Here is a 27,769-nt window from a genome sequence, read left to right on the forward strand (position 1 = left end):
GGATTATAGTGTGGGGTTGTTTTTCAGGGGTTGGGCTTGGCCCCTTAGTTCCAGTGAAGGGAACTCTTAAGGCGTCATCATACCAAGACATTTTGGACTATTTCATGTGGGAACAGTTTGGGGATGGACCCTTCCTGTTCCAACATGACTACGCACCAGTGCACAAAGCAAGGTCCATAAAGACATGGATGAGCGAGTTTGGGGTGGAGGAACTTGACTGGTCTGCACAGAGTCCTGGCCTCAACCCGATATAACACCTTTGGGATGAATTAGAGCTGCTCTTCTGGAAGAATGGTCAAACATTCTCATAGACACGCTCCTAAACCTTGTGAACAGCCTTCCCAGAAGAGTTTAAGCTGTTATATCTGCAAAGGGTGGGCCAACGCAATATTGAACCCTACGGACTAAGACTGGGATGACATTAAAATTCATGTGCGTGAAAAGGCAGGTGTCCCAATACTTTTGGTAATATAGTGTATAAAGGGCTCCACCAGTCTCACTGCAGTTTTCTCTGACACCCAAGCTTTTTTTTATTTCCTGTCTGCATGCTTTTTGCTGTACAGTCACATTGTTTTGGTTACTTTAAACCTTCACCCCGATTGGACAGCAAGTAAAATACTAGATCTCCTAGCAAAGGTTTGGCGTGGGTGATGTTTGTAAGCCTCTGATTTAGCACACACCTCGTATTGCGAAAAACAAAGTAAATATTAGAATAAAGCAACATGACAAACCGGTATACAGGAAAGTGATCGCTGTACTGAATGCGGTTCGGTCCAAGTATGGGGAATTTCAACTGAGGTTCTCCCACCGTCCTATTTCTATGTTTTTATTTGAAAAGTGCCAAAGAGAAGTCCATGTCCTTTTTATTTAAAGTGATTCTAAAGGCAGAAGGTTTTTTTTATCTTCATGCATTCTATGCATTAAAGGGGCGTTCCGGCCAATACAGTTTTTTTTTTTTAAGTCAGCAGCTACAAACACTGTAGCTGCTGACTTTTAATAAGGACACTTACCTGTCCAGCGATCCCGTGATGTCGGCCGCCCTGAGGCCGATCCGTCCATCGGATTGGCTGCCGGCGCCTCCATCTTAACCAAGGGAAACGGAGCAGTGGGGCCTTGTGGCTTCACTACCCGTTTGCTACTGCGCATGCGCGAGTCGCACGCGCTTTGTGAATGACCCCATTGTTTTCTGGGACACACACATGTCCCAGAAGGCAACGGGGCTGCTCACCGAAGAGGAGGAAGCGCCGTGGGATAGGAAGAGGCAGATTAGGAAGACTGCCTAGCAACAGCGGTTTCAGGTAAGTAAAAAAAATTTATATTTATTTTATTAACCACTTCGCATCCAGGCCAATTATGACATTTCTCTCCTACATGTAAAATTCATAATTTTTTTTGCTAGAAAATTACATAGAACCCCCAAACATTATATATGTTTTTTTAGCAAAGACCCTAGAGAATACAGTGGCGGTTATTGCACGGTATTTGCGCAGCAATTTTTCGAACACATTTTTTTCAGAAAAAAACGTTTCATGCTTAAAAAAAAAACAGTAAAGTTAGCCCAATTTTTTTTTTGCATAATGTGATAGATGAAGATATCACGAGTAAATAGATACCCAACATGTCACGCTTCAAAATTGCACACGCTCGTGGAATGCCCCCTCCCCATAGGCGATGCTTTCAATTTTTTTTACTGGTTACATGTTTTGCATTACAGAGGAGGTCTAGAGCTAGAATTATTGCTCTCGCTCTAACGTTCGCGGCGATACCTCACATGTGTGGTTTGCACACCGTTTTCATGTGTGGGCGGGACTTGCGTATGCGTTCGCTTCTGTGCACGAGCTCACAGGACAAAAATTTTTTTTATTACTTTATTCCTATTACAAGGAATGTAAACATCCCTTGTAATAGGAATATGGCATGATCGGACCTATTTACAGTGAGATATGGGGTGAATAAGTCCCCACATCTCACCTCTAGGCTGGGAAGCCTAAAATAAAAAAACAAAACAAAAAAAAAACGATCACGGCTTCCCAGCCAAATCGGCACCATTATTTTGAATGCAGAGGCCGGGCGTGACGACATAACATCGCGCCCGGCCTCCGAACGATCATAGAGACTTTCTCTATGGTATCATCCGAGGGCCGGCGGATCCTGTGACCTACTCACCGATGGAAGCGGTGAGTCAGTAGAAGCACCGGAGGGCGGCAGGAGGGGGGGGGCGTCCTCTCCCGCCGCACGTAAGAACGATCAAGCGGCGGAACAGCCGCTATGATCGTTCTTATGGTGCAGGGAATCGCCGGCTGAAAATGCCGATATCTGAATGATGTCTGTACCCTCAGGCATCATTCAGATATACCCCCGGAAAGTCGAGGACGTCCCTGGACGTTCCTTGGGCGGGAAGTGGTTAATGCATTTTTTTTTTTTTTTTTTTTTTTTTTTTTTGGGGTGGCCCTCCACTTTACTATAAACACTCTATGTGCAGCAGCCCCCTCAACCCCCTAATACTTACCTGAGCCCGATCTTCCCCCAGTGATGTGCACGAGTGCCTCGGCCGTCCAGGACTCTTCCTCCTTATTGGCAGAGACACAGCAATTGTGCCATTGGCTCCCATTGCTGTCCATCCAAGTGAGCCAATCAGGAGAAAGAGGGGGCAGGGCTGAATCGGGCTCCATGTCTGAATAGACACACGGAGCTGTGACTCCGCTCGGGTGCCCCCATGGCAAGCTGCTTGCTGTGGGGGCACTCAACAGAAGGGAGAGGCCAAGAGAGCCAAAGAGGGACCTGAGAAGATGGGGATCCGGGGCTGCTCTGTGCAAAACCAACTGCACCGAGCAGGTAAGTAGAACATGTTTGTTATTTTTAAAGAAAAAAAAAAGGTTTTACAATCGCTTTTTTTTTTGCATTCAGCAGAGATTGGCTTAGATTCAAACCATGTATGGGCAGCCTGATCGATCAACTTGGGTACAACTAACCTGGCAGATTTTTCATGCGATTGTTGCCAGTGGCTATAGCCACTAACAATAATTTCTGTGTTCTCCCGGCAGGGACAGCTTTCCACATCCCCCCTCCTTGCCAGGAGTACACAATATCTCTGTGGGAGGGATTCCCCCCAAAAATCGAGCAATTATTTTATTTATTTTTTCCTGCAACCTGTGAAAAATTGCTCTATCTATGGCCAGCTTTACTGGTATTAAAGCGGAGTTACACCCAAAAATGGAACTTACGCTTTAAGTGAAGGTGACCCCCTGCCATGCCACATTTTGGCATGTCATTTTTTTGGGGGGAAACAAATACCCTCTTTTTAGAGGGTTCCAGCTCCCACTCCCTCCTGTGGCACCGGAAGGGAGATCACCTCTTCCCCCTCCTTCTCAGCAATCATCTGGGACACGTCACGGGTCCCACATGACGGCCCGGCCAGTAACTGCACGATACGCGGCTCGCGCGGTGCGTGCCCGGCTGTGAAGTCACAGCTGGGCGCCCCACAGTGACTATGCCGGTGCCACAGAGAGCAGTGCTTCGTTCCCCCCCATCACTGGACCCTGGGACAGGTAAGTGTCCGAACATTAAAAGTCAGCAGCTGCAATATTTTATAGTTTGATGATTGTCTTTCATCCGTTCATTATATTGGTAGCTGGACAACTGCACATCTTGTACCCAGCAGCTCAGGAGGATTCTCATTATTCTGGGGTAGTAGCACCTTTCTTTGTTGGTGGTATTTATGGTATTTTTTATTTTCATTTTTTAACTTTTTTTTTATTTTTTATTTTTTTTATCTCATTTGTTCCCTAGGGGAATATTGCCCTGACAAAACCACACCACAAGAAATGATGAAAATCTTTGCCTTTGCCAACTCCTTAGTCGAGCTTCTGGCACTGGGCTTAGAAACCTTTAACAGGGCGCGATACCGTCAGTTTGTGAAAAGAATAGGACGCATTATCAGGTAATCCACTTTTCTTTGTGTCTTTGAGTCTTCTGAATGTCAGAAACAATTTACCAAAAGCACATTAAGGGCCGGTTCACACTGCTACAATGCGGGAACCCTGCGACTCCACTGCGGGTTCCTGCATCGCATGTTTCCTGGCGGCAGTTCAAACTGCCTTATGCGATCTGCTGGGAGTGTCAGGTAAAAGTTAATGACACCCTCAAATAAGTTTGTATATCGCAGTGCGATCTGTAAACTCCGACAAGAATCGATCCGATTCTGCTGCGGATTAAAAAAAAAAACGGGGTCCCGTGCGTTTTTGATGCAAATTCAGCCATACGATCTTTATGGCTGAAATCCCATCACACAGAGATCGCATGTGATTTTCTTTATCAATTAACTTTTTATTCTTTCAAACAGTGCATTACACTTCATGCAGTACTGCGTCACATTAAGTCAACAAAAAAATAAATGAGCAGTCGTTGGGGACCTCTCGCCCATTGGCTCATCACAGGGAGCCCCCTGGAGTTGGCACAGACCAGGCCAGGGAGGCTCCTCTGCGAACATCCGGGCCGACTCTGGAGTTAGAGAAGTAGCGCTGCCCATCATAGGGTCCAGTGAGGTAGCCCGAGATTTAGGTATAAACATCTACAAATGATATTAACTGCTCACTCCAATCGTTCTCTTCAAAGCAGCATTCTAGAGGAGCAATGAAGCACATGCAAGCAAGAGCCAGAGAGAATAGAGAAAAGAGAAACAAACAAAAAGGAAAAGAGAAACTGAGCGATAAAGAGAGGAAAAAAGAGAGAGCAAAGGCGGGGAGAATAGGAGATAAGAAGGGTAAGGAAAGGGAGAGAGAACATATCGAACGCATGTGATTTTCACTGCAGTGCGCATCGCATCCGATCTCCGACATCGCACCAGTGTGAACCGGCCCTAATATGGAATTTCTTTTGTGGACGATCCTAAGGTCCTTTTCAAACCATACCACACCGGGCTGCAGCTCATATGTTTTTTGTGTTGAGGTGCGTTGCAGCAGGCTGCACTAGGCAGCCGATTGAAAGTGAATTGGGCTGCCACTAGAGTTACACGATTAATCGTTAAGAATCGAAATCGCAATATTTTTCCCTTCCTGATTTTCAAAACCTTATGTCACTATTCTTTCTAACAAGTGCAGAGAGTTCTCACAGCGTAAAAAAAAAAATCCAGGCAGCCTGCCAAGTTTTATTACAACACAGTCAATAAGTAGAGACAAAGTAGGAAAGGAAAAAAAAAATGGGCAGCACAGTGGTGTAGTGGTTAGCACTCTCACCTAGCAGTAAGAAGGTCGCTGGTTCGAATCCCAACCAAGACACTACCTGCCTGGAGTTTGCATGTTCTCCCTGTGCCTGCGTGGGTTTCCTCCGGGTACTCTGGTCTCCTCCCACAATCCAAAGACATGCTGGTAGGTTAATTGGCTTCTGTCCAAAAATTGGCCCTAGTATATGATTGGGGACCTTGGATTGTGGGCTCCTTGAGGGTAGGGACCAATGTGAGTCTGCAATGTACAGGGATAGGGACAACTGTAGACACTCACCCAGGTTGAACTGGATGGACTGGTGTCTTTATTCAACCTTACTAACTATGAAACTATGAAACTCCAGTGTGTAAATGAGGGAAGTTTAACCATTTAAAGACCAAACCTTTTCTGACATTTGTAGCTTACAAGTAAAAATCATTTTTTTCTGCTAGAAAATTACTTGGAGCACCCAAACATGATATCATTATTTTTTATTTTTTTAGCAGAGACCCTAGAGAATAAAATGATGGTTGCTGCAATATTTTATGCCACACCGTATTTGCTCAGCGGTTTTTCAAACGCAATTAAGAAAAAAAAAAATACACTTTCATTAATTAAAAAAAAAAAACGAAACAGTAAAGTTAGCCCAATTCTTTTTGTATAATGTGAAAGAAGATGTTACACCGCAAGAATCATAAGAGAATCATGATCTTTATTAGAAGACGATCACATAGACCCTAAAGTAATGAGATGTTTGGGCAACGCTGCCTGAATCCCAGCGCCATGGTATTGTGTAGTAAAGACTGGTACCTCGCCGGTAATATGAACTGGCATGAGAGGGGCACAAAATTTCAAATTTAATGGGAAAATATTAATGATTACATTTTTTTTTTTTTTTTTTTTTACATTAAGTTAATGCTTTACATTTGAAATGATTCTGCAGAATGACGCTGTGCTATATCAGTGACCACTGGGCTCTATACTTGAGAAGTAACTGTGACAAGGAGCAGACGTCTGAGCTGTATTCACTGGGGAAACTCCAAGCCGTATATGATGAGCTCTTCCTCACTACGGTTCTTCATGTGCTAAAGGCTAAGAGGTATGAAAGCCGGGGCACTGGGCAACTCCTGATATATTTTGTAACATTCCATATTAACCTCTCAACTGCCAAGGATGTGTACTAAATGCCCTGCCAATTGAAAAGATAAAGCAAACCACACTTGCAGGAAATGCATCTCCCTCATTTTCTGTGTATTTATTTTTTAGTATGCAGTATTTTACTGTAGGGCCTGACCTTCCTGACTGATAAAGTGGTTGTAAACCTGCAAAGTGAAATACACATAGAACAATAAATCTAATAAAGATCAAGGGCACAAATATTTTGTGCATACTATGGGTAATAGAAGAAAAGCCTGTTATCTGTATTCCTTGTTGCTGTATTAAAAAAAAACTTGACACCATGAAGAAAATGGTGCCACCCCTCCACTTCTCCTTTGACACCACAGGGGATTATTTACTAAAGGCAAACCCGCTGTGCACTTGGAAGTCCAGTCACTGTAGATCTGCGGGGATCATGCAAGGACAATAAAAAACAGAATTTTTGCCTGCACGTATTTGGATGATAGAAATCAGCAGAGCTTCCCCTCATTTCAGATCTCCCCCCTCAGTTCTACAGCGACTGCACTTCCAAGTGCACTTGTAGTGCAAAGTGAATTTGCTTTTAGTAAATCAACACCCGTGTGTAATGAGACATCAAAGCCAAGTTTACTTTCACTTTCCTCTCTCTCCTCTGTAGATACAAGTACAAGAGAGACATCAGAGAGAGAGAGAGACATAGTGTGGCTGTTAGAAGAACAGCCCGCTATCTGTAATGCTCCGTGCTGTACTAATTAAAAAAATTACGACGCCACCAAAAAAAAAAAAATGGTGGCGCCCCTCCACTTCTCCTTTGATTGACACCATGTGTAATGGGACATCAAAGCTGAGTTTACTTTCACTTTCCTCTCTCCTCTCCCCTCTCTGGAGATAGAGGCACAAACCTCAGAGAGAGGGATTATAGAGAGAGAGTTCGGAGAGAGACACGAGGGAGGGAGAGATATGAGGGAGGGAAAGAGACACACGAGGGAGGGAGAGCTATGAGGGAGGGAAAGACGCACGAGGGACGGAAAGATACGAGGGAGGAGGGAGGGAAAGAGAGACACACGAGGGAGGGAAAGAAAGGGAGGAGGGAGGAAAAGAGACACATGAGGGAGGGAAAGATGCACACGAGGGAGGCAGAGATGGGAGGGAGGGAAAGAGACACACGAGGGAGAGAGAGATACGAGGGAGGGAAAGAGAAACGTGAGGGAGGGATGGACACGAGTGAGGTAGAGACATGAGGGATGGAGCAGGAAAGACACAAGGGAGGGGGAGAGAGAGAGAGAGAGAGAGACGAGGGAGGGGAGAGAGAGATGAGGGAGGGGGTGAAAGAGACGCGAGGGGGGAAGGGAGGCACACAAGGTAGAGACACACGAAGGAGACATGAGGGAGTGAGGGGGGCGAGACGTAAGAGAGGGCGAGAGACACTGGAGGGAGAGACGTGAGGGAGGGAGAGACGTGAGGGAGGGAGAGACGTGAGGGAGGGAGAGACGTGAGGGAGGGAGAGACGTGAGGGAGGGAGAGACGTGAGGGAGGGAGAGACGTGAGGGAGGGGGGGAGACACGAGAGGAGGGAGAGACACGAGAGGAGGGAAAGACACGAGGGGGGGGTAGAGACACGAGAGGGGGTAGAGACACGAGAGGGAGAGAGACATGTGAGGGAGAGAGACACGAGAGAGACATGTGAGGGGGAGAGGGAGGGAGACATGTGAGGGGGAGGGAGGGAGACATGAGGGACATGAGAGGGGGAGAGGGAGAGACCTGAGGGAGGGGGGAGAGGGAGAGACATGGGAGGGAGAGACATGAGAGGGGGAGGGAGAGACATGAAAGACATGAGAGGGGGAGACATGAGGGGGAGGGAGAGAGACATGAGGGGGAGAGACTAGTGGGAGAGGGAGAGAGAGAGACATGTGAGGGAGAGAGACATGAGGAAGACATGGTAGAGAGACATGAGGGGGAGAGAGAGGTATGGGAGAGAGAGGGGGAGACATGAGAGAGATGAGATATGGGAGAGGGCGACATGAGAGGGAGACATGAGAGAGACATGAAGGGGGGGAGACATGAAGGGGGGGAGATGTGAGGGAGACATGAGAGAGACATGAACGGGGGGAGACATGAGGGAGACATGAGAGAGACATGAAGGGGGGGAGACATGAGAGAGACATGAAGGTGAGGAGACATGAGGGAGACATGAGAGAGACATGAGGGAGAGAGACACATGAGGGATCAGGTTATAACATTATATACTAAATGGTGCAACAGAATAGTGTTTTCAGGAGAGAGAAGGACATGAGGGAGAGAGGGAGACGTTGAGACATCATAGTATATTGAGTGTATAAATAAGGCCCTGGTGATTTGTTCCGTCTTCTTCTCTCTTGCTCTGCAGGTTGGGGATTTGGCTCTTTATGTCTGAGATGCCTTATGGGACTTTGTCCAACAGCATGCTTTGGAAGCTCTTCTACCTCATGCACCACGCGGAGAGTGAGAATGCGGAGAGCCTGTACTCTGTGGTTGATGCAGCCACATGCAAGTCTTCTCTCAGCGGTATTTCTCCTTTTCTTTGCTTTATTTCTCTTTTTTTTTTTTTTTTCGGGGCTTTCTGTTTTTTAAGCATCTAAAAAATACATAGAAGAAAAACACACCATTTAGAGACTAATACAATACATTTCCAACACATTAACAGCAGTACATAGTTCACACAGTGGAAAAAAAGTCACGTGGTAGATCAAGGTGTATATAGTTTAAGGCAATGATGGTCAACTTTCTTGATATGGGAATTTGGAATGTGAGTTGCATTCTGTGCATGAAACTGTCTGGGAAATTTTAAGCTTCTCTTCATAAATAAATCATTTCTTTGTGCTTAAAAGCACAAATACAGCTATCTTGTATAATGCCAGGAAAGTGCGCTGGTATATCTACAAGTAACAGACACAGATGCTGGTATCACGTTGAGCTTAGCAGAATCCTGTCATTAAATGCTCTACTGCTTTCATTTATACTGCAAACATGCATAAACAAAGGAAGGTGGTGGCTTCAGAATCAGCCAATCAGACACTTGTATTCTTTCAACAGAGCCAATCACACACACATTGTGTACAGAATTACAGTAGTGATGTGTGCAGAGCCATGCGGCAAGCATCCTATGAGACAAGTGTCTCACAATTTGAACACTACATGGCTCTGAACATGATCGTGTACACACTCCTACTGCCGCAAATGACACAAGCCATACTCTATCATGGCTCAGTGTGCCATGATTTTGTATGGTTATGCTATGGTTCCCATGTACACAGATCTGCTTACTAGGAGTGTAGATGCAGTCGCTATGAAGTGGCCAGTCCCTTGGTGAGGCATAAACAAACATCCTTAAAAGAGCAAACAGATCTGCTGTGTCCACAGGAAGGTTTCTGCAGCCAATGGTTTTCCACCAACGTCTGTATGTGCAAATACGTTTGCATGAGCGTATTACAGCAAAACTGACACTGGGGAACATCTGGCAACATACATTAATTAAAAATTTCCACAACAAAAGTAAAACAACCTGTGTGCTGCCCCCTCCCCTCACAGCCCTCTCCTTATACTCGTCTGAGCCCGATCTTGACCCAGCGATGTGCATGGGAGCTTCAGCTGTCCCTGGTTTCTCTCTCCTCATTGGCTGAGACAGCAGTGTGAGCCATTGGCTGTCAACCACAGCCAGTGAGCCAATGAGGAGAGACCCGGGGGGGTGGGGCCAAAATGCGGTTCTGTGTCCTTTTGGAGTGCCGACTGGGCACCTGGGAAGAGTAGGGTTCGTGGTTGCTCTGTGCAAAACTATTACGCAGAGCAGGTACTGTAAGTATGACATGTTTGGCTTTTTTTTTTTTTCAAAGAACCTTTAATATCACTTTAGAGCACAACTAAGCACACGACTTTTTTTTTTTCCACCTTGGATAGTGAGGAAGGGTGATCACCCCTGCCAGATTTTTTTTTTTTTTTGGCCATCTGTGTTTCATTGGGGAGATTTCCTCCCCTTACCTGTCCCATTGTCATCAATGAGGAAAATCCTGGGAGGTGTTGCCAGGGTCACAAGAACTGGTGTCCCCATCAGCAGATTGCCCCTTTATTTCACCTGTTCTGCTGTCAACCCAACATTTGGGATTTTGTTCTACATTCACTTTGAATGATCGAAAACAGGACAGACGGCTGACTCTCCCTTACGGGGATGCAGATAGAAATAAAAACTTGCAGGTGTCCCAATCCCTCTACACTCTATCCAAAATAATAATAATAATAAAAAAAAAAAAAAGGTTTGCCTTTAGTTATACTATAAACCATTGGCCCCTCACCCCCCTTCATCCTGGTGTTTGCAGGATCGGAATAGACTGTGGCTAAGTGGTTAGCACTTCCACCTGGCAGCACTAGGGTCGTCCATTCGAATCCAAACCATGATACTACCTGCCTGGAGTTTGCATGTTCTCCCTGTGCTCTTGTGGGTTTTCTCCGAGTACTCCAGTTTCCTCCCACACTCCAAAGACATGCTGGTAGGTTCATTAGCTTCTGTCTAAATTGGCCCCAGTATGTGTATGAATGTGAGTTAGAGACTTTAGATTGTGAGCTCCTTGAGGACAGGGACTGTTGTGAGTGTATAATATAAATGTAAGCGCTGTGCTATATACAGTATCTCACAAGTGAGTACACCCCTCATATTTTTGTAAATAATTTATTCTATCTTTTCATGTGACAACACGGAAGAAATGACACTTTGCTACAATGTAATGTAGTGAGTGTACAGCTTGTATAACAGTGTAAATTTGCTGTGCCCTCAAAATAACTCAACACACAGCCATTAATGTCTAAACCGCTGGCAAAAAAAGTGAGTACACCCCTAAATGAAAATGTCCAAATTGGGCCCAATTAGCCATTTTCCCTCCCCGGTGTCATGTAACTCGTTGGTGTTACAAGGTCTCAGGTGTGAATGGGGAGCAGGTGTGTTAAATTTGGTGTTATCGCTTTCATACTGGTCACTGGAAGTTCAACATGGCACCTCATGGCAAAGAACTCTCTAAGGATCTGAAACAAAAATTGTTGCTCTACATAAAGATGGCTGTAAGAAGATTGCCAAGACCTTGAAACTGAGCTGCAACAAGGTGGCCAAGACCATACAGTGGTTTAACAGGACAGGTTTCAGGCTAGGTTCACACTGCTGCGATGCGGGAACGCTGCGAATCCACTGCGGGTTCCCGCATCGCATGTCTCACACGGTTCACACTGCCCTATGCGAACTGCTGGGAGTGTCAGTTAAAAGTTAATGACACCTCCAAATCAGTTCGCATTTCGCAGTGCAATCTGCAAACTCGGACAGGAATCGGATTGCATGGTGTGAACACCCATGTGGTCCGATTCGGCTGCGGACCAAAAAAAGGGTCCTGTACGAATTTGGGCCGGATGCGATGCGAATTCAGCCATATTATCTGTATGGCTGAAATCGCATCGCACAGAGATCGCATGTGATTTGCACTGTAGTGCGGTGTGAATCACATCCGATCATGGACATCGCAGCAGTGTGGACTTAGCCTCACTCAGAACAGGCCTCGTCATGGTCGACCAAAGAAGTTGAGGTCACGTGCTCAGCGTCATATCCAGAGGTTGTCTTTGGGAAATAGACGTATGAGTGCTGCCAGCATTGCTGCAGAGGTTGAAGGGGGTGGAGGGGTCAGCCTGTCAGTGCTCAGATCATACGCCTGTGCATCAAATTGGTCTGCATGGCTGTGGTTCCAGAAGTAAGCCTCTTCTAAAGATGATGCACAAGAAAACCCGATAACAGTTTGTTGAAGACAAGCAGATTACGGATATGGATGACCACTGCCTTGCTAAAGAAGCTGAGGCTAAAGGTGATGGACTGGCCAAACATGTCTCCAGACCTAAACCCTATTGAGCATCTCAAACGGAAGGTGGAGGAGTGCAAGGTCTCCAACATCCTCCAGCTCTGTGATGTCATCATGGAGGAGTGGAAGAGGACTCCAGTGGCAACCTGTGAAGCTCTGGTGAACTCCATGGCCAAGATTGTTAAGGCAGTGCTGGAAAATAAAGGTGGTCACACAAAATATTGACACTTTGGGCCCAATTTGGACATTTTCACTTGACTTTTATTGCAAAATATGTTTTAAGTTTACCTGCATCTGCCTTCCTCCAATTGCAGTCCCTGCTCTGCCTCCACCCTAAATTTTATATACTACCTAAATACATGACATACCCTGTCCCAGTTCCCAATTTTGTCAGGCTGCCTGAGTTGAACTCTATGAAGTTTTCTTATGGCTGCCATAAGGAGGACTCAGGTTGGCTTTGTGCTCAGCTTAGGATACAAAGGATGGGTTCAATGTGCAGACAGAGAGCCCCCTTCCCCAGTGCATCCTATCATTGATGCCACAGGCTAAAGCAAGCCTGCTACATTTGAGTTAAAGGTTCTGCACACTGTCATGTCAATTTTGATGGGGTTCCCCAGATTTTTGCATTTCAGTGAATCCAGCAGAAAAAGCAAGCGGATTCCTGGAAGTTGATAGGCACAGGGCCGGCAGCTGGTACGGGGTTCGTCAGTGCCATGTTTTTTTAAGAAATGCAAGCATCCAGCGGGTGACTTAGCCCACCTGGCTGCACCTTTTATATCCCTGCCCGTTTAACTCTAAAGGCGGTTTCAATTTCTCAATAATTCATATGTTTTATTTTACTCCTAGATCTGGTAAATCATGAAAAATTTGAGGCTTATTTCTCCACCATGAACACTTCGGAGGCCATTTGTCTTCTTACCACATTCGCCCAGATGGCACAGACCAAGCAGTATGATGTAGACAAAGAGCTGGTCAAGACCATCACCTTGGAGATCTATGAAGTATGTTGTGGAATGTGTCTCTTTAAACGCTTCTATAAGTGGGTGAAAACTGATTTTGAATCCGCTTCTTGAAATTTTCGTTCACAGCGGGAGAGAGAAGGGCAGTACTCTGCTCCGATCAGGGCTCTGCTGATTGCATAGTGTGGCACAATGGCGAATCATGCACACGGGACATTGTGTTTCCTCCCCCGGACGCCTTTGCTCCTGGCAGGAAAAAAGTTTAACCACCTCAATACCGGGCATTTTCCCCCCTTCCTGCCCAGGCCAATTTTCAGCTTTCAGCGCTGTCTCTTTTTAAATGATAATTGGGCGGTCATGTAACACTGTACCCAAACAACATTTTTATCATTTTGTTCCCACAAATAGAGCTTTCTTTTGGTGTTATTTGATCACCTCACCTTTTTTTTGCTAAACAAATGAAAAAAGACAGACGATTTTGAAATAAAAAAAAGTTTTTCTTTTGTTTCTGTTATAAAATTTTGTAAATAAGTATGTTTTTCTCCTTCACTGACAGGTGCTGATGAGGCTGCACTGACGGGCACTGATAAGGTGGCACCTGAGGTGGCACTAATGGGCACTGATGATGAGCATTTATAGGCAGCACTGAGGGGGACTGATATGTGGGACTGATGCAGCACTGATGGGCATTGATAGGTGGCACTGATAGGTACCACTGATGGCACCGATGGACACTGGGTGGCACTGATGGACACTAATGGTACTTTTGTGCATCACTGATGGTACTGTTGGGCATTGCTGATTGGCATTGGTCTGGGCACTGACTGTCATCCCTGGTTGTCCAGGGTGGCATACCAGGTGGCCATCCATTGTGGGCATCCCTGGTGTGGGCATCCTCTGTGGGGAGGGGCTGCGCTGATAATCAGCGCACCTCCCCCATCAGGAGAGCCGCCGATCAGCTCTCCTTATGTCTGACGGCTTTTCCTGTTTACACTGTGGTCAGCCGTGATTAGACATGGCTGATCGCGTGGTAAAGAGCCTCTGTCAGACTGACACGCCACACCACAGATCGCCCCGGGCACGCGCCGGCTGTTATCCTGAAAGACGTCATATGATAATTAAAGTCAGAATAACTAAACCACCGCCCAGCCTATAACAGAATGACGGCCGGGCAGTGGTTAAAAAGCATGCCCAAAGCCACGTTTTGCACACATGTTTAGACACTTTAAGCATTTAAGCATTTATTGATTCCATTGGCTAGAATATTAATTTATTCTGACCATTGGAACCAATGAATGCTCAAACGCTAAATGCATCTGGAACTAATGTGGTTTTGGGCATGTTTAACATTTTAAGAAGTGATCATTAATATAAATGAATTCAACCGTGCTCCCTGTGGATAAATGCATAAGCACGTGCAAGAAATGTAAAGTGCTATAAAATTATATAAAGCCGTAAAAATTATCTTGAATAAATATATTGTGTCCCAAATTATGCACCAAAATGCACACAAATTAATAATCAAGTGAAAAAAACTATAGTGGAAAAAGATCATTCAGTGTTCAGTGATTTATAATATAATCCAGGTCTTGGTTAAAAAATTTCCGCCACCTGCCACACATCCTACTCACCGAAATCCTACCGGTATAGGCTTAAACAACAATCCTGGCCAGAAATCTTAATGACCTCGTTCCTGGTTGCCACAAACGGGATTCGATCTATATTTGATCGCTGGATGAATCAATCCGTATGCTCCAAACTAAATCCCGTCACCCATTACAGGTGATCATATAGACTCAAACAGCAATTTCGACCTGAAATCCTAGCGACCTCACCGCTGATTGCCACAAAGGGGATTTGATCGGTTACAATCACTGGATGTTTCAATGGGTATGCTGATATATACCATACCTTCGGCAGGAATCCAATTAGTTTTAGTAGGAAAAAAAAAAAAAAAATGGAACTTCCATGAAGTGAAGTACGTTTGTAATTTATTCCAAAAAAAGTTGTTAAAAACAAGTTAAAAAAAGCTTAGGCAAAGCAGATAGTGATACATTAGCAGCTGACACAAACACGTGTATTGAGGAATGCCACCAGCGTCCTAAAGCTGCATTATAAACAGCGGAGGCAATGTGTCACATTCAATCCACCCAACATGTTTCATCAGCAGGCTCTGACGTCATCAGGGGTCACCTGATGTTCAATATTTTGTTTCTGCCCAAAAGCTCCTCTCCTGAAAATGCTAATGGAGGATTTTTTTTTGCTAGCCTGTAAATGCAAACGTATGCATGGCTACCTAAGCTAACATAGAGGTGCCTTTTACAGGCGGAGGAAAAAAAGTCAGACGCCTGCAAAAGAGGCGCTTTTTTATGTCCAGTGTGCATAAGGCCTAAAGATTCATGCATGAGGAGCAACCACAGTGTGCAACCTCGTTTGTATGCTTTTGCTCCTTTTGTTGTACAATCAGCAGACTGATGAGAAGGAGTGACCAAGGCAGCGGGTATTTGGCAGCCTTTATTTCTAAGATAGTAACTTGTAATTCCAGGTATGAAAGAGCATGTAACTTGCTCCCCTTCATTTCATGTGACAGCACTGATGCTTGGAGATTGGCCCAGCAATGAGGACAGAGAGAAAGTTCTCATCTCCAACTAGAGTGTTTATGCTACTGGGGAGGGTGGCATTAATATTAATCTGCATGAGTACAGCCCAGGTTTACTTTCTACAACCAAGAAAAGGGAACTGGGGGATCGGGATCTGGGGGGAAGGAAGGAAAAGAAAAGGGGACTAGGGGATCGGTAATTGGGGGGGGGGGGGGGGGAAGAAAGGGAAAGAAAAAGGGACTGGGGGATCAGGCTCTGGAGGAAAGAAAAGAGGGAAAACCAAGGGGAAGGGAAAGGGAGGGAAATGGCATATATCCAACTATACTAATTGAGGCTACAATTTGCTTCCTACTTAAAGAGGGCGTCCACCTAAAAAATAAAAAAAATAAAATGATTAAAAGCCAGCAGCTACAAATACTGCAGCTGCTGATTTTTAATAAATGGACACTTACCTTTCTTGGAGTCCAGCGATGTCGGCAGCCGAGGCTCTCAGCTGCTGCCGTCGCCATTCTCGGTTAGGGAATCGGGAAGTGAAGCATTGCGGCTTCACTTTACGGTTCCCTACTGTGCATGAGCGAGTCGCACAGCGCAATGAGAATGGTTCGCACTGTCTCTGGGACCCGTGTGTCCCCCAGCAGACGTGGGAGTCTATGCCCAGAAGTGGGTGCAAATATCTGTCTTAGACAGGTATCTGCACCCCCCCCCCCCGAAATGTGTCAAATGTGACACGGGGGAGGGTTCCGAAAAGCAGAGGTTCAATTTTTGTGTGAACCTCCACTTTAACCAATTGCCGACTGCCTCATAGTAGATTAAGGCCTCGTTTACAACATGGTGCAGAGACGTCAGTTTTTCTGCACGCGTTCTGCAAGAGCACAAAATAAAAGCTATTATTTTCTATGTGCCTTGTTCACACCACAACACTGGTATCACGTGCAGATTTTTTTTTGCATGGGTAAAAAAAACTGTCATGATATCAACATTGGTGTTAATAGAGCAGATAACAGATGCTCATAAAAACGGATGTCAGCGTGCATGAAAAGTGATGTGAAACTGATGCACGTATAGTGTGAACAAGCCCTTTTTGCTACAGGGCAGCCCCTCTGCACAAATTATATATATATATATATATATATATATATATATATATATATATATATATATATATATTCTGTTGTTCCAGGTAGGGGGCGCGCCGCTTCTGCTGAGATTAGTCACAGCAGAAGCCGTTCAGCGAGTGCGAGTCAATGGATGTCCGCCAGAACCTAATGATCGGCGAGGAGACACACTGTGCACGGAGCTCTGCCTATGTAAACAAAGCAGAGCTCCGTCCTGACAGCAGGGATGTGCTGGATTTTGTTTACCTGAAAGCTGCACACTGTACACACAAAAACACTGACTAGGCACATAGTCCACCTATTTATTGCCCTAGATGTTTAACCCCTTCCCAGTCAGGGTCATTGGCACAGTAATGGTGCATATTTTTAGCAGTGATCACTGTGTTAGTGTCACTGGTTCCCACACAGTGTCAAGTGTCAGTATCAGATTGTCCACTGCAATATCGCAGTCCTGCTATAAGTCGCTGATCGCTGACTTTACTAGTATATAAAAATTCCAGTATATATGCCATAGTTTGTAGATGCTATAAATACTTTCCGCAAACCAATCAATTCTTATTGGAATTTTTTTGGAATTTTATCAAAAATGTAGTAAAATACATATTGTCCTAAATGTATGAAGAAATCAGATTTAAATTTTTTTGATTGGATATGTTTTATAGCAGAAAGTAGTACATGTTTTTTTGTTGTTTTTTTTTTTTTTTTGTCAGTCTTTTTTTTTGTTAATAGCGCAAAAATTTTTAAATCCAGAGGTGATCAAATACCACCAAAAGAAAACCCGATTTATGGGAAAGAAATTACATAAATGTAATTTATGTACCGCATTGTATGACCACGCAATTGTCGATTAAAAGACATATATAGCAAAAAATGGCCTGGTCACGTGTCAGTGTCACGTGCCATCTGTTGTCAGTGTCACGTGTCATCAATGCCACTTATCAGTGCCATCTGTCATCAGTGTCACACGTCATCGGTGCTACGTATTAGTGCCACGTATTAGTGCCATCTGTCATCAGTGCCACGTATTAGGGCCATCTGTCATCAGTGCCACGTGTCATCAGTGCCACGTATAAGTGCCACATATTAGTGCCATCTGTCATCAGTGCCACGTATCAGTGTCATCTGTCATCAGTGTCACGTGTCATTGTCCTGGTGCTCCAGGGCCTTCAAAAGTGTAATAGGTAGTCAACAAGTTAGATGTGTAATTTATGCTCCTAGAACACGTGATGGTGCTCCCTGTATGTTGGGCCTCTCTATGTGGCCAGGCTGTGAAAAAGTCCTACACATGTGGTATTGTAATACTCAGGAGGAGTAGCAGAATTTTTTTGGGGGTGTCATTTGTGGTATACACATGCCATGTGAGAGAAATAACCTATTACAATGACAATTTTGTGGAAAAAAATAAAAAAAATGAAAAATCTTAATTTTGCAAAGAATTGTGGGAAAAAAATGACAACATCAAAAAGCTCACCATGCCTCTTACTAAATACCTTGGAATGTCTTCTTTCCAAAAAGGGGTCATTTGGGGGGTATTTGTACTTTCCTGACTTGTTCGGGTCACAAGAAGCGAGATAGGCCACCAGTACATCAGATGTGATCAATTTTGTGCGATTCGCACCACAGCTTGTAGACTCTCTAACTTTCACAAAGACCAAATAATATCCACTAATTTGGGTTATTTTTACCAAAGATATGTAGCAGTATAAATTGTGGCCAAAATTTATGAAGAAAAATTAATAATTTGCATAATTTAGTCACAGAAACAAAGAAATATGCGTTTTTTTTTTTTCAAAATTTTCGGTCTTTTTTCATTTATAGCGCAAAAAATAAAAACCCCAGAGGTGATCAAATACCACCAAAAGAAAGCTCTATTTGTGGGAAAAAAAGGACAAAAAATTCATTTGAGTACAGTGTTGCATGACTGAGTAATTGTCATTCAAAGTGTGAGAGCACCGAAAGCTGAAAATTGGTCTGGGCAGGAAGGGTGTTTAAGTGCCCAGTAAGCAAGTGGTTAAAATCAAAATGTTGTTTATACTTTGTTTGCCTTTCAGCAACAGGGAGGAGAGGTAGAGGGAAGCACATATAAAAGGGTGAAGTGCTAGGCCTGCTTTAAAGTGGGAGTAAACTCCCATCTCTGACTTTTACCTATAGGTAAACCTATAATAAGGTTTACTTATAGGTAGTGTAAATCTCTCCTAAATGGTAAACTTACCTATAGGTACTGTAAATATCTCCTAAACGTGTACCATTTAGGAGATATTTACTTTACACGCAGCTGGTGATGTCACCCGGGCCGTTCCATCAGAGTCCTGTGCCATAAGCGGCGGCTCTGACCACCTACACAGCCGTAGTCTGCAAACCCAAAGGAAGAACGGTGAAGATGGGGGAGGTGGCAGCGTGCCGCTGGAGGGCTTCGTTTTCAGGTAAGTTTCACATAATTTGCTAGTATGCGATGCATTTTAGCACATTATGGCTTTACCTTGCAGGCTGCAAAAAAAAAAAAAAAAACAACCACATAGTGGTTTACTAGCGCTTTAAGCGCAATTGCAGTATATGCTGGAATGCATCGATAGCTTACACACAGGATCCACTTTTTGCCTGGAATTTACCATGTGAGTAGAGGTATGATATAAAACATAGCAAGTCATGAGAAAAATCTTAATTCTGTTTTCTCTTCCCAGGTATCTTATGTGAGTCTGTCCACAAGAGAGGCTTATTCCAAAGTGGGACGTGAGCTTCTAGCCTCTATTACTGCTGCACACGGTGACCTCATATCCATTATCCTGGAACGTGTCCAAGAGACCATCGATAAAGTGGGAATGGTGGGATATTTTTTTTCATGTATTGCTTTATAAATTTTATATTCACCCTCTAACAATGTCCTGTTTATGTCATTGTGACCATTGCTTCATCACCTGCTTGTATGTATCGAAGACAATCATTTTGAACATTTTTAAATCAGTTCACCTGCATCCTATGAAACTGAGATGCACGTTTTTGGGTGGACTGAGCCTTAAAGCGGAGCTAAACTCTGTCATTACCTATACTTCAACATTCCCACATCCCTCAGCTTTGTTGGCGCCTTGTACCTGCCATCTTCTGGGTGCTGGGCTGCCGGGTGACGGGTGCAATAATCCTGGCATACCGGTGCTGTTCCGAAATGTAAAATGATCTGTGCTTGCTCAACTCTATGTACATGTCAAAGAAGTAGGTAGGTAGGTTTCTTTTATTGCAGAAGAGAGATTGCTTGTCTCTTCTGCAAGTCCGCCTGCTCTCAGTTTTTAAAAGTGTGAAGTTCTAAAGAGACCCTGTCACCAGACTGTTCATTTCAGCAAAAATGGTCAGATAAGATTATATTTGTATTTAAAGTGGTTGTAAATTCAATGACCACAATTGCTGGTATCCCCTCTGTTATAGCAAGTTATACAGTACAGTGTCGTGTGTGTGTGTTTTTTTTTTTTTATGCAGCAAAATACCCTATGTCATGTTGTCAATGTGCAGTCATGTGACCTCCTGCTGCTCTCCTTCTCCAATCTAAGGACCACAGTGGGAGGGGCTGAGATTCCTCTCCATCGTCAGCTGGGAGGTCACATGACCGCATAGCGGCGCTGTGAAAAAAGGTATTTAGCTTCATAATTAAAAAAAAAAACAAAATAAAAAAACACACCACTGTACTGTATAGCTTGCTATAACAGAGGAGATACCAATAATTGTGGTCAGTGACTTTACACAAGGAATAGCGGCGGGAGGGGAAGGGAGGAGTTCGGCTCACACACTAGGAACTCACAGGCAGGCAAGGAAGGAATGAGGGGGAGAGACTCTGAACACAGCAGGATGACAAAGACGCATAATCTGACCACAGTGTTATGGATCAGCAGCCATAATTACTGCAGTCAGCACATCTAGAGGGACACAGAAACAGGCAGGATCATCCAGGTATTTTACAGCATAAAATAGGATAAATGACTGCAGAAGCACAATAAACACAATGGTGTTTATTGTGCTTTAAAGGAACAGGATCTTTTTTTATTTTTTTATTTTAGGGTTACAACCACTTAAATGTATACATGTTATTTACCTATGAAAGCCTAACTTGTGTAGGTATACAAAAGCTCTGAAACTGCGGGTGTGTGTCGCCATCTTGTCAGCAGCTCCAGAAAATTCAGGGCTGTCATTCTATAGTATTCCCCTTATTGTACCATCTTCTGCTGTTTAAAAGGTTAAGTAGGGTAGGTAAGGGAAGGGGCAGAGGAGCTGGACCAGCAATAATTAGGCACTCCCAGAACAGGAAAGGGCTATGACATGCAAGGAGGGAGGGGGTGCTAAGAAATTTGACTCGTCCTAGGTACATTGCAAGAGAATGAAAATTGTTTTTTTTTTGTTTTTTTTTTGGAAAGGAAAAACAAAAAAAAGAAATAAAAAAAAAAGAAATCACTGCATGTAAGCATTAAAAAATAAAGAATTAAAAAAAATGGATTTTTCTGTGTTTTGTCAACAAGCCGGTGTTGTGTTGAATACTGTCCTTCATCAGATAGTGTCCTCCCTGTACTGCGCTTGCAGTCTATGAAGATGAACGGCGCCTGCGCACTGAGTCCAGGTTCAAGCCCCACCATCCAAGTGGACATAGAGTTAGAATAAAACATTTCTGAGTGATGCAAGGCCCTGCCCGAAGCGTGGCGAGCCAAGCGTAGCGAGCGAAGCGTGGCGAGGGGCCATCTTACTAACTGCTACCGTATGTCCACTTGGATGGTGGGGTTTCAACCCGGACTCAGTGCGCAGGCGCCATTCATCTTCGGAGACTTTCGGAGTCAACTTTTCCTCCATACTGTTCAAGCGCTGCGCCTGCGCAGTACAGGGCGGACACTATCCGATGGGGGGACAGTTTTTGAAAGAACACCGGCAATGGCATTCACCCTATTTCTTTTTACATTTTGTCTAAAAAAGGATCCTAAAATGTCACTTGTGTTGCTGTTCCTATTATTAGGTTTCGTTGTACTTCTTTAAAGAATTGCCCTTACACTGCTGGAAGCCAAGCGTCACAGAAATTGGAGTCCTCAGGAATTGGCTGATCAACCACAACCTCTCGGAAGTGGAGAACAAATTGGCTTGTATCATCCTGGAGGGCCTCAACTGGGGCACTAATGACTCGGTATGAAAACACTAGCTAATGCCTTCTTAATTAATTGTCTTCTTAATGGGAGCATTTACATGAAAATGCAACTCCGCCCAATTGTTAAAAAATATTTTCCCCCTTGCTATTTAATAATCTGCAGCATTTTGTAAAAATATAGTTTCAAGCACAAAGTAATAATTACTGTAGTCTGTGGTTCCTGGACAGTCAGTGTCCTGGTCACGACAAGACCGGTCGGATACCAGCAAGATGACTGACCGCTCCATACTGGTCATCACAGCTGGATGGGTGGGTCGAAGCATCGCTGGACTGCTTTTTTGGCCACGCTTGTCTTGTGAGTCATAGGAGTGCATTTACTTTTGTTCTCCTGTGACCCAGAATTAGCTGATGGTGAGTATTTGCCCGCTATCAGCTGATGTGGCAGAACTGCTCTAGGCTTTGGAAGCTGCATTCAAATTTTTTGTCGGAATCTACGCAGCTGCCTGATTGACAGCTGGCTCTCAACAAGCTGAGATCCCGAAACCAGCTGCACCCCCTACCCAGTGCTCCAGTGAGCAGAGAGTGGCGACTTACAGCAGACCAAAAACTAAGTAGTCAGCAGTCATGTCATTATTCAGTAGTCCGGCTTAGAGTTGAAGATGGCTAGCTGCAGCATCTCACCGGTGCTGCAGTATAGAGGCAGGTACCATATATACTAGAGTATATGCCGACCCGAATATAAGCTGAGGCACCTAATTTTACCACAAAAAACTGTGAAAACGTATTGACGTGAGTATAAGCCTAGGTGAGAAATGCAGCAGCTACCGGGTAAACAGTGCCCATCTGCAGCCTCGCTGTGCCCATCTGCAGCTGTACCTTTGACAACCAAAACAGCGGGTGTCTCCTCTTGTGTCATGCAGTCTTTTCAGCGGCCCCATGATAGACGGAACACTGATACAGTTTCCCAGCATTGTATCAGTGTTCCGTCTATCACGGGCGAGGAGGAGGCGGGGCTTTGTTACAGTGGACGGCCCCCGAACAGACTGCATGACACAGTGGGAGACACCCACTGTTTTAGTTATGAAAGGTATAGCTGCAGATGGGCACAGTGACGCTGCACCCTCACTAGAGACTCTCACTCGAGTATAAGCCGGGGGGGGTTCAGCCTAAAAAATGTGCTGAAAAACTCAGCTTATACTCGAGTATATACTGTATGTTGGTTTATTGATTTATAAACCCCAATTTCTCCCTTTTTTAAGGGAGAAATTCTGTTTGAAAATATCTTTTGAAAAAAAGCGCTACTGAAAAGTGTATGTGTGGCAGTGTGTGTGTGTTTTTTGGCTAGAGTTCCTCTTTAACCCCTTTGCGCCTAAGGTTAAAACAAATGTTAGAAAAATGAGAAGTGCGCTGAATAAAAACAAGTGTCAAAACTTCTATACCATTTCTGGATAAACAAATCAAAATAGTGATAAATCCTGCAATCAAACATTATATATATATATATATATATATATATATATATATATAATTTTTTTTTTTTTTTATAATACTGACGGGTGGGCTTCAAGGAATGGGAGCAAGTAGGGCGACAACGGTGCATAAAAAGTCCCGGCATTCCCCCTTAAAAATGCCCAGGGAATAATAATCTTTGAGATGAGGTTATGACATTCGATGTGATTTGTTTCTCCACACAGGGAACACTACACCTGGATCACACTGTACATATAGAGGTGGCCCTGATGGTTCTGGAGGCTTATCAGAAGTATATCTCGGACAAACCGTACACTGGAATCATCTCGGAGAGTATTAAACAGGTTGGTTAATCTAAATTAAGAACTTTCATTCCTTGGTTATTCCTGGATGTGTCTACTGCCCTGAGCATGATCGTCCTATAACACATTTTGGACAGCCTGAAGTTTATTATACAGCTTTAGAAAAAAAAAAATGTAAGGCCTCTTTAACCACTTCAGCCCCGGAAGAATTTACCCCCCTTTCTGACCATTGCGCGGTCGTGCGACGTGGCTCCCAAACAATATTGAAGTCCTTTTTTTTCCCACAAATAGAGCTTTCTTTTGGTGGTATTCGATCACCCCTGCGGTTTCTATTTTTTGCGCTATAAACAAAAAAATTTGACAATTTTGAAAAAAAAACACATTATTTTTTACTTTTTGCTATAATAAATATCCCCCAAAAATATTGAAAAAAAATGTTTTTGCTCAGTTTATGCCGATATGTATTCTTCTACATATTTTTGGTAAAATAAAGTCGCAATAAGCGATTATTGATTGGTTTGCGCAAAAGTTTTAGCGTTTACAAAATAGGGGATAGTTTTATGGCATTTTTATTAATTTTTTATTTTTTTTTTAAATGGTGGCGATCAGTGATTTTTATTGTGACTGCGACATTATGGCGGGACACATCGGACATTTTTCATGATGCTCATACACTCTGCATTGTAGTTGAGCAACACGAGAAATGTAGATCCAAAACATCTGGGGTGCCAAGGTTCGCCATCACCGATCTAGGGTGATTAAAGCGTTCAATGTGTGCCTAACCAGTGTTTTTTTTTTTCAGCATCCGCAGATTGGTTTCTGCTGTGATTAATCACAGTAAAAGCTGCCCTCTGGCAGCACGCCTGCGCACCCCCCTTGGGGGGGAAGTGCAGAACCACATATATATTTACGTGATTCTACACAGGAGGGTTGTACCTGTAGCAGTTAATCTGCAGTCTAGAAGTGGTTAATGGAGATACCTTGCTGTTAACAATTAAGAGGAGTTTACTTCTCACTTCGGGGAGATTTATTTTTTCCTGTTGTGATTCTGGTGCAGATAATGAAGGGAAATCTCCCCTACAGTACAGATAACCTTACAGGGTTTCTAACTATTCCCATTCAGTTCTTTTTATTTTACATGTATGTGAGGTTACACAGATATTATCCATTCAAACTGAGGGCCAGTTCACACCAGATGCAGTTCTGTGCGCTTTTTTTTTTTTTTGCACAAAAAATGCATGCACAGTGTTTTCCATGTATTCCAATGGCTCTTGTTCACACCAATGCAGTCAGTTTCCGGTCAGGTTCTGCACCGAAAACTGACTGGAACTGACTGCACTGGTGTGAACTAGAGCCATTGGAATACGTGGAACACACTGTGCATGTGTTTTTAGGGCCAGTTCACACCACAAAAATGCACTTGTGTTCCAGATCAGTTCTGATCTAATTTGCTAGGTTCCAGTACAGTTCTGGAAGAAAAAAAGTAGAGCGTTCTTTCTACATCGGAAACTGACTGCATGGTGTGAACTAGAGCCATTGGAATAGATGAAAAACACTGCATGCATTTTTAGTGCAGAAAAAAGCGCACGGTACTGCATTTGTTGTGGACTAGCATTTAAAGTGGAATTTCCCTTTTGGAACCTAACCTTTTTATTGTGGAAGAAACAAACTGGTGAACACAGAATCCGGTGCAGCTGTGCATTGTGACCAATCAGCTTATAGCTTCAGCTTGTTCCGTTAAGCTTTGACAATACAACTTAGAAGTCGATTGGTTACTATGCACATCTGCTATAACAAAAGGGATGCAAAGGGAACCAATAAAGTAAGGTGTACCATATTTATCGGTGTATAACATGCACTTTTCCTCCCTTAACCACTTAAGGACTGCCTCACGCCGATCTACGTCGGCAGAATGGCACGGCTGGGCACAATCAAGTACCTACAGGTATGTTGCCCTTTAAGAGTCCAGCCGTGGGTTGCGCGTGCGCCGCCGCACTTGCCAGCCGTTCCTGAGCTTCGTGGCCGCTGGTGTCTCGCGATCGGGTCACAGAGCTGAAGAACGGGGGGAGGTAAGTGTAAACAAACCTCTCCCTGTGCTTCCTAGTGAGCTTGTCACTGATCGTCTGTTCCCTGTCATAGGGAACAACGATCAGTGATGTCACACGCCAAACCACGCCCCCTACAGTAAAAAAAAACCACACATTAGGTCACACTTAACCCCTACACTGCCCCCTAGCGTTAACCCCTTCACTGCCAGTGACATTTTTACAGTAATCAGTGCATTTTTAATCGCACTGCGCTGTATTAATGCCAATGGTCCCAAAAATGTCAAAATTGTCCGACGTGTCCGCCATAATGTCGCAGTCACAATAAAAATCACTGATCGCTGCCATTGCTAGTAAAAAAAAAAAAAAATTATTAATAAAAATGCCATAAAACTATCCCCTATTTTGTAAGACGCTATAACTTTTGCGCAAACCAATCAATAAATGCTTATTGCGATTTTTTTTAATTTTTTTTTTAATTTTTTTTTACCAAAAATATGTAGAAGAATACGTATTGGCCTAAACTGAGGTGAAAAAATGTTTTTTTTTATATATTTTTTGGGGATATTTATTATAGCAAAAAGTGTAAAATATTGCATTTTTTTTCAAAATTGTCGTTCTATTTTTGTTTATAGCGCAAAAAATAAAAACCACAGAGGTGATCAAATACCACCAAAAGAAATCTCTCTCTTTGTGGGGAAAAAAAGGACGCCAATTTTGTTTGGGAGCCACGTTGCATGACCGCGCAATTGTCAGTTAAAGCGACGCAGTGCCAAATCGCAAAAAGGGGCCTGGTCCTTTAGCTGCAAAATGGTTAAAATAAGGGGGAAATTGTGTGTGTGTGTGTGTGTGTTATACGTCTATATAGGCTGCCTCGTAGGGGAAGGAGGGAACGAGCACCTAGCGTTGATGTCCTGGCATTGGACCGATGTTATGTCCATCATAGGAGCCGAGCATAGTACACAGGAGATCCAGCTCTGTCTATTCTGCCATAGACAAGTCTGCAGATGGGAACGGATCAGCCTGCAATTATGGACAAGCCGGCAGATGGGCACTGATTAGGCTGCAATGATGGGCAAGGCTGTAGCTGGGCAACGATTAGGCTGTAATGATGAGCAAGGCTGCAGATGGGCACTGATTAGGCTGCAATGATGGGCAAGGCTGCAGTGATGGGCAATGGCAAGGCTGCAGATGGGCACTGACCCTTATTTTGCTTCAAAATTCTTTATTTAAAATTTTACGTTTTTTCCCTAAAATTTCCCTCTAAAAATTAAGACGCGTGTTATACGCCGATAAATACGGCATTTATCAGCACACACAAATCGAGTGGGACTCTTGGCTGAAGAGGGCATATGTAAAATGTGCACTGTCAGAAAGAGGTCGCAGTGCCAATTGCCACACAGGAGAGCCCAGGGAAATAATAACCAAAAATTAAATAGTTAAATCAAAATTAGATTATTGAAAAAACAGACCAGTGTTTAAAAAGTATGCAAAAAATTCTACATCAAACATCACAAATAGACAAGAGAGTCTGGGGACAAGGACAAACAAAAAAACACACACAAGACAACTTTTTAATTTTACTATGCACATCTGCAGCAGATTCTTTGTGCACCAGTCATAGTAAATTTCCCCCACAGTGTCGTTTGTGCAAAAAAGTTTTCTTACCTGCTTATTCACAGGCTTCCGTACAATGTATTCTCAGTATACCTTGGGTTCAGGATGGAGGCATTTGCATGCGGGAGTGACCTCATCCTGGTGGGAAGTGTTTTGTGGGGAAGAGGTGTCATAAAATGAGGCTTTCAGAATTTTTATAAAATCTTTTATTTAAAAATAAAAAAAGTGAGGATCTTTCCTTTGAAATTTTGGAATAACAGCAGTTAATATTTTTATTATTATTGTCATACAGGATTTTTATAGCGCCAACAGTTTCCGCAGCGCTTTACAATATAAAGGGAGACAATACA

The 27,769-nt window shown here is 43.7% G+C and overlaps 1 protein-coding gene across 1 annotated transcript in view; it reads left to right on the top strand.

Annotated features, from left to right (window-relative positions):
• The window catches only part of EPG5 (ectopic P-granules 5 autophagy tethering factor), a gene marked incomplete in the record, with an annotated part of 249,948 nt that overhangs the window by 75,008 nt on the left and 147,171 nt on the right, over positions 1-27,769 (top strand). The window contains 7 exon segments of the mRNA XM_077463073.1: positions 3,790-3,940; positions 6,145-6,300; positions 8,724-8,881; positions 13,048-13,202; positions 19,557-19,697; positions 21,860-22,024; positions 23,680-23,799. Coding sequence (XP_077319199.1) covers positions 3,790-3,940; positions 6,145-6,300; positions 8,724-8,881; positions 13,048-13,202; positions 19,557-19,697; positions 21,860-22,024; positions 23,680-23,799 — 1,046 coding nt within the window.

The sequence above is a fragment of the Lithobates pipiens genome, unplaced genomic scaffold (genome assembly GCF_037356315.1).
Source record: "Lithobates pipiens isolate NorthernLeopardFrog02 unplaced genomic scaffold, aLitPip1_a1.2 Scaffold_3, whole genome shotgun sequence".
Taxonomy (NCBI): Eukaryota; Metazoa; Chordata; class Amphibia; order Anura; family Ranidae; genus Lithobates; species Lithobates pipiens.